The sequence below is a fragment of the Pteropus vampyrus genome, unplaced genomic scaffold, assembly GCF_000151845.1.
Source record: "Pteropus vampyrus isolate Shadow unplaced genomic scaffold, Pvam_2.0 Scaffold417, whole genome shotgun sequence".
Lineage (NCBI taxonomy): Eukaryota > Metazoa > Chordata > Mammalia > Chiroptera > Pteropodidae > Pteropus > Pteropus vampyrus.
This window is the reverse complement of record NW_011889198.1, coordinates 316,754-328,370: the sequence shown is the minus strand read 5'-3', so window position 1 is coordinate 328,370 and position 11,617 is coordinate 316,754. Positions and strand designations below refer to the sequence as shown.

At 53.1% G+C, this 11,617-nt stretch overlaps 1 protein-coding gene across 1 annotated transcript in view; it reads right to left on the bottom strand.

The window, feature by feature from the left end:
• Positions 1-3,560: 3,560 nt before the first annotated feature.
• The window catches only part of ANKS4B (ankyrin repeat and sterile alpha motif domain containing 4B), a 10,178-nt gene continuing 2,121 nt past the window's right edge, over positions 3,561-11,617 (bottom strand). The window contains exon 2 of the mRNA XM_011380951.2: positions 3,561-11,248. Coding sequence (XP_011379253.1) covers positions 10,162-11,248 — 1,087 coding nt within the window. The 3' untranslated portion in view covers positions 3,561-10,161. The remainder of the gene's footprint in view (positions 11,249-11,617) is intronic.

The following is an 11,617-nucleotide window of genomic DNA, read 5'->3' as shown; positions in this document are numbered from 1 at the left end:
GGGATGTCACACCACTGTGACCTGGAGCTACCTGCTAGCCCTTAGGGGTGACGAGCACTTTCACTGGCCTGGTTCCTTTGTTGCTGTAAGGGGCCGTTGGTGCCGTGTGATTGCAAAGTCAGCCTTGACTCTCTGACCGACCAATGTCACAGCTGCCCATCCTGTCCCCACAGCACCTGCTCCCTTCCTCCCAGAGCTCGCCGGACTCTCGAAGCAGAGAGGTAAGAAGGCCACCCCGAGATGGGGCGCTGCTGCCACCATGGATGGCCTTGTGTCCGTGTCCACAGTCACGTGCAAGGTCCCCTGACGTGTATGTTAAGATCGCTTTGTACCGAGTCTGTGCCTTGACTCTTCCTGTTTCCACTCCTGGCACGTAGTAAATGCTCAGTAATTTTTGTTGACCAAACGAGTGTGTGAACAGGATGTGCAGAGTGTGACTGACTATGTGACGAGTTCTGTGACGCAGGAAGGAGCGAAACTCTGAGGGTGCAGGGAAGAGGGCGGAGGTGGGCGGCACAGCAGGGGACATGCTCGGGCAGAACCGGGTTTGGGGCAGGGCGGGCACGGAGATGGGGCGAGCACGGGACCGTGCAGCTGCAGATCCCGGCACGCTGGCAGGCGCGGGGTGGCCTCCTGGGGCCGGACGTCTCAGTTCCGTCGACATTTACTGAGGACCTGCCGCGTGCCTGCGGAGGCGCCGTGGACCCAGAGAGGAGACCCAGTCTGATTCCGGTGGGACGAGGGAATGACCCAGAGGACACCGATTATCACAGCTCAGTGCAAAATACCCCGGTTGCTCCAGCAGGGTGTGTGCCCGCATTCTGGGGGCTCCCGAGGGGTTGAGAGCATGAGCATGTCCGATGCAGGATAAAATGCAGAGCCTCCCAGCGCAGTTAAGTAAGCCATGAGCTTCAATTATCCAGTTTTCCAATTATCCAATTAACCAATTATTTAAACAATTATCTAATTATCCAATTATCCAATCATCCAATTATCCAATCACCCAATTATCCAATCATCCAATTATCTCATACACTGATTATATAATTATCCAATTATCTAATTATCCTATCATTCGATGACCTATTAACCAATTTATCCAATCGACTGATTATATAATTATCCAATTTTCCAATTAACCAATTATTTAATTATCTAATTATCCATTATCCAATTAACCAATTATCCAATTAACAATTATCCAATTAACCGATTATACAATTATCCATCAACTAATTATCCAATTAACTAATTAGCCAATTAACTAATTATCCATCCAATCAACTGATTATCCAATTATCCAATCAACCAATTATCCAATCAACCAATTATCCAATTAACCAGTTATCTAATTAACAATTATCCAATTAACCGATTATACAATTATCCATCAACTAATTATCCAATTAACCAATTAGCCAATTAACTAATTATCCATCCAATTAACTGATTATCCAATTGTCCAATTATCCAATTATCCAATCAACCAGTTATCCAATTAACCATTGCACATTAACCAATTATTCAATTAGATAAATAGGCGGAGACTCAGAGTCATAGAGACTAGAGGTGGGACAGACCCAGAGATACTGAGACTCAGGGGGAGACTCAGTCCTAGAAGCTGGAGCAGGGGAGACACAGACACAGAGAATCCAAGATGCGACTCAGCGGGGAGAGACTCGGAGGTGACAGCGACGGCGAGAGAAAGCCTCGCAAAGCGGTAAGGAAGACCTTGCGGCCGACCCGCGGAGGATCCGCGTTTCCTTATTTCCACAGGGAAGAGTGTGAAAATCTGTCTTTGGACAAAACTCTCAACGGGGAGGCATCCGCATCCACGACGCAAGACGGCGATCCCAGAAACACCAGGCACGGACGCGCCTTCATCGTGCCTTCTGGAAAACATCTCCTCTGGATGATAGAAATGAGACGCGTCATAAAGACGCCGGGCATGTGGCCCGGGAGCCTCCCTGTTGGAGAAGAGAGTTGACTATACGGAAAGCGGAGAGATGGTGTGACCTGTGGTGTCGGGTCGGAACCGAAGGGGTCGAGGTTTTCGCACGAATGTGTGCGTAGATTTATGTGTACGTGCACATAAATGTAAGAACGTAGATACGTAGAGATGTTTAAATGCGTGTGCCCACAGACATGTTTTCACATAGATTGTACATGTGAATATACAAACTTCTAGGTACATTATATATGTGAATTGCTATGTATATGGGTATCTGTGCGTACCTACACGTGCATATATTTTCTCCTTTTTTAGGAGAAAACCTAGAAAGAAACGACTCCTGGTGTTGATGTACGCACCTACCACTTAGGCATGGTTTATACAGACCACCGAAAAGGAGGCCGCGGTTCTCGGAAGAGAAGGTGCGAGATGAATCTGGAACCGTTGCCTGAGCCAGAAAGTGGGAAGATGCTCATGAAAGCGAGGAGAGCGACCACCAGGATGTGGAGGTCGGACGCCGAGGCTCCCTGCTGCCTTCTTCCCCGGTGCGTCCCTCCCCTTGAGGGGCGGCAGATGGCGAACGAGTAGACAGACAGATGCGCTGGACAGTTCCAGCGAAAGGTGAGTTCTGTGAAGGAGACGAGACGTGCCCCCGTTTGAGGGATGGGCCTGTGGGGCCCGTGTCGTGCTGCGGGTCGGGGGAAGCGGGGCTAGGAGGTGGCTGAGCGGGTGGGTGAGAGATGCGGGGGGCTGTACGGACAGTGAGCCGGTTTCTGAAAGGAACTGGGGCATCGAGAGAAACCAGTTCTTGGTGAAAAGCACGAGAGCTGAATCTTCAGCAAGACAGACACGATTTCTTTTTTCCCGCGGGTCAGCTGGCCCCTCGACTCGCGCGGGACGGATCAAGGTGACTTCCGGGCTGCGGTCTCCCCTGGAGCTCGGGGTCCCCTCCCAGGCTCACGTGGTCACGGCGATTTCCTTACGCTGTAGGACGAAGGCGCCGAATCTCTCCCCGGGAGGGGCCGACTCGACTCGGGGTCAAGACGTCTCTTGTATTTTCCTGGCCCGAGGACAAAATCACTTGATGGGTTCACAGAGGTGTCAACGAGATCTAAGAAAACTGTCATAAGTGCAGTCAACCGGCCAACACCAACGACAGGTTTTACTCACTTTACGGCTTGGCCGAGAGGCAGGCCTGCTTCCAGCCCCCCGCCCCCCACTTCCCGCAGCCTGCCCTGCACCCGCCCAGCCAGTGTCTTGACCCTGGCCAGTGCCAGCTCCGCTGGAGCAAGGCCCCGATCAGCGCCTCCCCTCGCTGCCTGGCCCACCGCCACCTGCCCGAGTGGCCTCACACGGTCCTTTGAAAAACATGGGGGAACAGAGCCAGGAGAAGAGGTGGCCTGACGAAGCTGGGGTTTTCCCCACCGGCTTATGATTTATCCATGAGCTTCGTCAGTTACTCTTTTGTTCTGTAGAACTCCCCCGACAAACGGCCTTGGACGTGGGCGTTTTTACAGCACTCTCTGAAAAATTCGAGTAAGCAGGGGCAGCGGGAGAGGGCGCAGGGACCAAAAACAGGACAGCATCCGATGCTGCCTTCTTTCGTGTCGGGCTTTCTAGCGCTTTCCAAAGCCTGGCTGGCATGAGCTGGATCCAGCAAACCCATGTGTTTCGTTTGGACCCCAGAGTGTTCTAAAAATCAAGAAAGAATGCATGCAGATAGTTTCAAAAAATGGGAATCACCAGCAGTAGACCTGCCTTCTCACGGGCATCAACTAGCTGGAACTGAACAACGCCCGTCCCCGTTAGGCTCTGCTTTCCTGTGCGTGCCCGGGTCGCCGCCATCCCCAGCCCAGCCCCGCTGACCAGCTTGCAGGTGGTTCCCTGCAGCCTCTGCGTGATCCCGTGCGCCGCTGCCGGGTTTCACGGTGGTGGTTCTGGGCTCTGCAGAGGACGTGAAAGCTCGGGGCCGGGATGGAGCTGGTTTTCTTTTGGTTGGCTTTTCTCCAAGCCCCTGACACTGGGCTCTTTGGTCACAGTTGAGAGAGAAGGGGGAATGGGAATGACTGAACGAATGGCAAGGAGGTGACGGAAGCCGGAGGGGCGTGGGGCACGGAGGAGATGCAAGCGATGTCTCTGCTCCGGGAAGAGGCGTGAAAGGCATGATGCTCTCCGAGCTGTATGTGCACGTGTTCGGGACATGACCTTGGCAAGCACCTGCAGGCCTTCGAGCCTCAGCTGGTGCCTCTTTAAATGGGGATCAGACCTGACGTGTACTGGTGGGGGCTACCGATAATACGTGTGAAGCATCCCATGGCCAGTAAGTCCCAACAGATGCATGCTACGTTGCCTCGAAATCTTTTAGGAATGAGATGAGAAATGAAGTGGAAAAGGGAAAATGGCAGGACGGGGCTGTCCTAGAAGCGAGTGGCGTTGGGAGCTGGGGGCCAGCCGTAGCTTGGAAACGCTCCCCACGCGGCCCCTGCGCAGGACCGGGCTGGGCCACTGTCTGGCTTTCTTCTTCTTTTGTAACCAGGGCGAAGAGGCATGGAGGGGGCTGCCACCATGAGTGTTGAGATAAGAACATGCCCATGTCCTCAGGGACACAGTGCCCTGGCAGGACATTCCCCCGGCCACAGACTTGGATCTCTGCATTCACGGTATCACAGAGGCCGATGGTACCCCCCAAAAGTATTCGAGCAGGAAGCATTCTCCTGACATCATCCCGTGTACCAATGGTCTATTTACCAGATTTACTCCTCATCCAATCCAGGGATGCCCTCCCTGCCCTAGCAGACACGGGCTACATGGCCCGGGTCGGCGTGTGTTCATGTCCCAGGCTGAGATCTTCGCTGAGCTGGGAGGAGTGAGGGGAGAGAAGCCAGCCCGCTGTGAGAAGACCATGTGTTCAAGTCTTCAGGTCACGGCCATCGCCCCCAAGGCACACGTCCCACCAGAGCCTGAGGCAGGTCCGCTCGTCACCAGTGGGAAGACAAATGAGTCACCAGGCTCCGGGGCTGAGTCACGGTGACATCCATCATTCGAGTCAATTATTTACGTGTCTCGACGCAGTGGTTAAGCACGTGAACTCTGGACCTGGGCAGTCCTGGGTCGGATTCCCTTCTCCGCCACTCCCTGGACATGCATCCTTGGGCAAGCGACCTCACGCCTTCTCCACCACCTGTTACCTCCAGTTTTTTGTAAATAATAAAGGAGATGCTCTTGCGAAACGATTTGCATATGGCCAGTGTGAGGAGTCTGTCACTTAGACTTAGATCTCAGTGGAACTCAGGAGCAGACATCCTCCAGAGGTGGGGGTGGGGGGGTGGAGGGTAAAAATATTCGAAGACGGGGAGCTTAAGGGAAATGGCTGGGAGACCCAACGTGAGGGAGGCCCGGACAGGAAGTGCAGCCCGAGACCTCTTTTTCCTTCCTTCCCTACCCTCTGGCTTGCCGATTGGAGCAGGGCTTCCCGGGGAGCCCCATTACCAGTTAATTTGGTAGAGGCGGAAGTCCTCCAAAGGATGGGCTCGGTCTGGCCTCTGAGTCCAGCCCTCCTGCCCCCAGACCTAAGGACGTGGACATGCACGACCACAGAGCTGACATATCTGAAATAATGAATACTTCCCAACTGGCTGGTCGATAAGCCGCTGCCCCTCAGGCACACCCTCTGTCTCTCTCTAAAGATCTTCCATATTTCTGATGACCGAGCCCCCAAATTGCCACTCAGCACTTGTGCCGGTTGGTCAATATCCATGCCTTGCTGGCTGGTAAATATTCTTTAAATCTCTCACGCACAGAGAGACAGGCCAAGGCAGTATAAACTTGCCCCGAAGCCTGGTTCAAAGACGTCCCACTGGTCTAATTGTGTGTGTGAGAGTCACCGCGTCCAGAGCAGGTCAGAGGTCAGCCAAGCCCTTCAGGAGACAGACTCTGCGGAAAGCCGCTCGACCCTTCTGAGCGGTTTTTGCTTTCTCACTTTGGGGTGGTTTTGGCGGCGTACCCCTCCACCTGGCAGACACACGTCGAGCACCTGATGTGTGTCAGGCTCCGTACTGGGGCCAGCGGCAGCTACAAAAATGAATAAAAACCGGGCCCAGCCCTTGGAGAACAGACACCCATCCCGGGCCAAGGCAGGCGGCCTCGGCGGCAGGACTCAGAGGGGGCGGCTGGAGCCTGCAGCTGGGCCTGGAGCGGCCCGGCCCACCACCTGGTTTCGTAGGAGTGGTTTTGACATTTTCAAATGTTTGGGGAGGAAAAACAAAAGGACGATAAGATTTCATGGCACGCGAGCCGTATATGAAACACGAACTTCAGCGTCCACCAAGGAGGTTTGCTGGGAATCCGGCCGGGCTCCCTGGTCCGTGTATCGTCCACGCCGCTCCTGCCTTTCAATGGCAGAATCAAGCGGTCGCAATGGAGGCTACGTGGCCCCTGAGGCCCTAAAATATTTACCACCTGGCCCTTCACAGAAGGTTTTCTGACCCCTTCGAACTAAACTTCGAAGGACACTTAAACTTTGTGTGGAGGCGTTTCTCGCTTAGGATCATGTTCCCTGCCTTGCTCTGCCCTTCGGGGACTGCCATGCCCGAGCTCACCTGGGTGTCAGCCCTTGGGACCTGGATGGGCCGAAGCATGGGTGGCATCTCAGGAACCCGCCAGTCCCAGGGCCTGGGCGTTTTCAGGAAAAGTTGTTCCAACAACAAAAAAAATGAACCGAATTTCTGTCCATTCCAGGAATGGCAGGACAGGACACGGTTGCAGCTAAACCAGGGTCCCCTGGCAAATAAAACGAAGGGACTTTGTTTTCAGGCGGCTGCTCCAGCTCACGGGGTGTTGCTGCTGGTGTTCTCAGGATTTCTGGGTCACGGGAAGGAGCCTCGTCCCCAGGGAACTGTAGTCTTGCGCTTAGCACGCCTTGCCGTCGATCACCAGACCCCCACTGGTGTAGTAGTTGCAAAGCCAAGCCAGGGGCCACGCTGTGTCATGCCTTGTCACACCCGATTACGGCGGCAAGCCCTCCCCCTGCGTTCCACTAGCTTCTGGGACTCCTGGAAACAGAGCGTGTGTCAGTCCGCGGTTCTTGTCCCCAGAGCTTCCATCCCTCCCCGCAAGCAGAGCGAGGAGATGGCGCATTCCCACTCACGCCCGGGGGCCTCCGACGGCTACATGCTGCTCTTTAAATCGAAGGACCATTGGAGGACCGTAAAGGGCACCAGCTTGAAGTGGTTTTTAGGGTCTTCGCCGAGTCGTGCCACCATCGCGTGTCTCATTCCAGACCATTTTCATCACCCCGAAAGGAAAACGTACACCCATTAGCAGTCAGCCCCTTCCCCGCTTCTTCCCAGCCCCTGGCAACCACTATCTACCTTCCATCTTTACGGATTTGCCCTCCAGGACATTTTAGAGACGCGGCGTCGTACCTTATGGAGCCTCCTGCATCTGGCTTCTTATAATGAAAGTTTCAAGGAACAGCGGAGCTTCTATATCGTTCGAGACTTTTTTGGTCACAAGTGGTGGAGACCACAACTCAAACTACCTTAAGCTGAACGAGCAAATGAGTGAGAAATGGGATCTAGCGGCTCTTGTAATTACGAAGTACATGGGTAATCGGTTCGGGCCGCAGCTGCACCCAAGGGCTCCCACTGTCAGAGGGACTCAACCCTGCCCCCTCCACCCCTCAGCTGTGTTCTTCAGCGTTGGCCCCAAGATCAAGCAGGCACCCCCTCGGTAGTGGCAGGGTGGTGGCCAGCGGCTCCTGAATCCTAGTCTGTCCTCTCCGGCAACCCAAGCAGAAATACAGATTGTCTTCCTCGACAGTTAGAAGTCCCAGAACTGAGACTCACGGGACCGTCATGAGCCCGTGCCTGTGCCTCACGTCGTGGCCATGGAGACCGGATACCCCAGCACGGGCTTCCATCGTGGCGAGCAGCACCTGGCTTTTCTGGCAGTGGGGGAGTTCCCAGGAGCGGGGACCCTTCAACTCGCCCCATTGGCTCCATGACATATGAGACCCAAGCTAATTCTGTTTTGTTCACACACTTGGAGCCAGTCTTCATGATAATGGCACATAAAGTATGTAACCTTTAACTGGCCCAACTGGAGATGTTCGGGCATTGGCAGAGAAGCCTGTGGGGTCTGCGAGCTGGAATAACCTAATTAAAAAGACACAACTGTTCAAAAACATTCAACGTAACTTCTAAGAACCATGCTGGGCTCACAGAGGTTTACATCATTCACTGTGATTACATGAAGGGGTCACGTGTGTGCCCTTCTTTTCAACCAGCTCAGAATTCTCCGTACCGCCTCACGCGGCCTCTTGTTTGCTAGAATACATCGCCGGGCTTTCTACACTGCTTTTACCTGCGAAGATGGAGTACGAAGCTCTCCTGGAGAGCATCCTTCTTGTGAGCAGCAGTGCTTCCCTCGTGGCTTCTACTTCTCCTACATCCTAGCAACGACTGTCTGACCGTCAGGCGGATTCTGGGGAACGCGTGGAGGGAGGGCCCTGGTGCCTCCGGCAACGGAGTGCGGATGGAGGCGGGTTCACGCGCTGCAAATGCTGTGTGGGTGCCTTCTCTGCGCTGACCGGTTTCACGCATGTTATCGAAAGTGAATACCACTTCGGTTTAATCCAGACCAACAAAATGTAATGTTTGCAAACACAATCATCCTCTAGTGTGACGTATTTATTCGGTGACTGACAACCTTTCTGGATCCTACCAGTAAGAAAGAACCACCTGTCCCTCAGATCTGAGCATCCGTATCCTCCCTAAGCTGATGTCCTCCACGGCGCCTCTTGAAATAACACAGAGGCGAAGCAGGAAGCACGCTGAAGGTAAACAGCTGTATGCAAATTATGCACACACCTGACGTAAGTCTGGCCATAAAAATGCAATGAAGCTTGGCTGTTCAATAGGGTTTCGATCTGAATTTGAGAACGCCACGCAAAAATATGCCAGCTGCCATGCTGGCAGTTTATATCGTAGGACCTCAGTGTTTTCAGACACGTAGTGACGGCGATCGACGACCGTGAATAAAAGATGGACACGTAATGAGCATGAAAATGTGATATTCATTTTTACAATCACATGTTCCCTACGAAGAACCTAGATTTTTCTTTCTTTCCTTGTTTTAGTTTTAAGAGGCACTTACCCTTAGGAAAATCATCGAACGTGCCAGACTTTTTTTTTCTGTATTCTTTTCGTCCTCCCCAACCTTCTTGCTTGGGCGCTATGTTGGGGCTGCCGTAACAAACTACCACAGACTGGGGGGGGCTTAACAACAGAGGTGTATTCTCTTACAGCTCTGGAGGCTGGAAGTCCAAGGTCAAGGTGTCGGCAGGACGGGTTTCTCCTGAGGCCTCTCTCCTTGGCTGGCAGATGGCCACCTTCCCGCCGCGTCCACGTGTGACCTTTTCTCTGTGTATGCGCATCCCTGGCGTCTCTTCCTCTTATGAGGATACCAGTTCTATGGGACTTGGACCCCACTCTGATGACCTCATTTGACCTTCCCTGCCTCTAATAAAGGTTCTATCTCCAAATACAGCCATATCGGGGGTTAGGGCTCCAGTCTATGAATTTGGGAGGACACAATTCAGTCCATAGCAAGTACCCTATATTCTATTTTTCTTCACTCTCCTTCTCTGTCTCTGTTCTCAGGCAGGGGTATTATAGACCCATTTCCATTACTAGAAACATGTAAACGTCTGTTAAAGGTTTAGACACATTTACGTTGGGCATTAAGTCTCAAGCCAATGGGTGACCTTTCCTCTCCACCAACAAAGTATGGAGCAAAGGACGGAACTGGAATTAGAATCCCCGCGGCACGAGAATCAGAAAGTAAGCGGCAGTGTGATGAGGGAGCATAATCTTAAGTCCAGAGTTGGAAAAGTAAAGACGGTTTTTCCCCTTCTCTGTCATCCATTTAACCCTTCCTACAGTCAAAAAGATTAACGAGGTCGTTGAAGAAGAACTCCATTCTTTAATTCCCGGGTCTCTGTGAGTCTCTCACCAGTGGTTTATTTGGAAGGGTACAGAGAATTCCTCAGAGTAGAGCTCGGGCCTCTCCCTAAAGTGGGTGTCTCCCCAATCCTAGACACCACTCCCAGAGGCCCGGCACTCAGCAGAGAGCAGGCGTGGCCTGGGGGGGCTTCCAGTGAGCCATGTCACCCCACTGCAGCAGGCTCACCCCATGGACCCAACGCTCCATCAGAGGCTGGTGTCGACCAGCTGCCCGGGCTGTTGGAGCACCCGCTTCCTTCCATTTATGGCATTAAGAACTTTCTTCCTGGGCCCCAGGTGCATCTGGATACTCTGAAGGTCCTCATCAGAGCAAAGCATCAGGGCTTCTAGATCGATCTGCTCTCTCATGAGGAAGGGAAGGAACTCTTCCAGGTGATGGGACAGCAAGAACACTTCCAGGGCGGTAGCATCGACGACGTCCTCCTCCCACTCCACGGCGTCCTCGTCCCAAGGCAGATCGTCGTCATGGCCGTCTTCCTCGCCCTCTTCCTCGGCCTTGGTGTCATCTGCCTGAGCTGCTCCTTGTCTCTGAAACAACTCACTGGACAATTTAAACCCCATCTCCCTCTTGCTGTCCGAGATGTATTCGGGGCTCGATAGTCTGTTCTTTCTAAAAACAATACTTCCCAGGCCCGGACGTTTGAGGATGGATTCGTGCTGCACACAGCTGTCCTCCTCGGCTGGGAGCTGCAGCTTCTCTCTGAAGTCGCCTGACGTGTCTTCCTCCTCTTCCCTGAAGACGTCCATCACATTCCTCTGCCCGCTGCCACTCGCCTTCCCTTCCCGCTCCGCCGTGTCTTTATTCTTCCTGAACTTTAGCTTGAAGGTGTCTTTGATGCCCTTAGACAGCGACCCAAACGTGCTGGAAGCAGAAGCTTGTGAGAGGGACGACCTGGAGAGCGTGCCCTGGGCAGAAGAAAGAGTCCCAGACTCCTCCTTGCTGTAGGTCCGGGCCATCTTAGTTTGGTGCTTCTCCTGGAGCCTCTCGCACTCTTGGATCTGCCTCCTGGCATTCTTCTGAGCCTGCTCCTTCAGCCTGGTGACCTTCTTGGGGTTCGTGATGTTCTGGACGGTGGCAGCCTTGTCCAGGAGATCGATGCATTCTTTCCGCTCTCTGCTGGCAGCAGCGTCCAGCGGGGACTGTAAGTCATTGTCCAAGGCGAAGATGTTGGCGCCAAAGTTGATCAGGAACGAGACGCAGTGGGCGTGACCGTTGGAGGCCGCGTGATGGAGAGGAGTATTTCCCCAGATGTCGCATCTATCGGGATCCCCGCTAAAGAGAAAATATCAAAAATCACACGCTAAATTTTTTTTTTTCCTGAACGTGAGGTCCTCCCCACAAAAAATAAAGAGCAAAATGCACGCTAATCGCACCTTGCCATTGTTATAAGGTCATTTCTGAAAGTCCAGATACGTCCCATCGACATCACCCAGCCAGAAACAGAAAGAGTCCATCTCTACCCTGGGTCTCATTTTTTTAAAGCAAGAAAAGATTTCTAAGAAAGGCCCCCAAAGAGCAACCTTCATGTCTCAGCAGCCAGAATTGGGTGCCCAGGGGGGAGGAAAATAGAGCTCTCACGTTTAACTGGGATTAATGGAGTTTTGCAGGGTCGCCCAGCAGGGGGCTGATAAGAGTTTAACA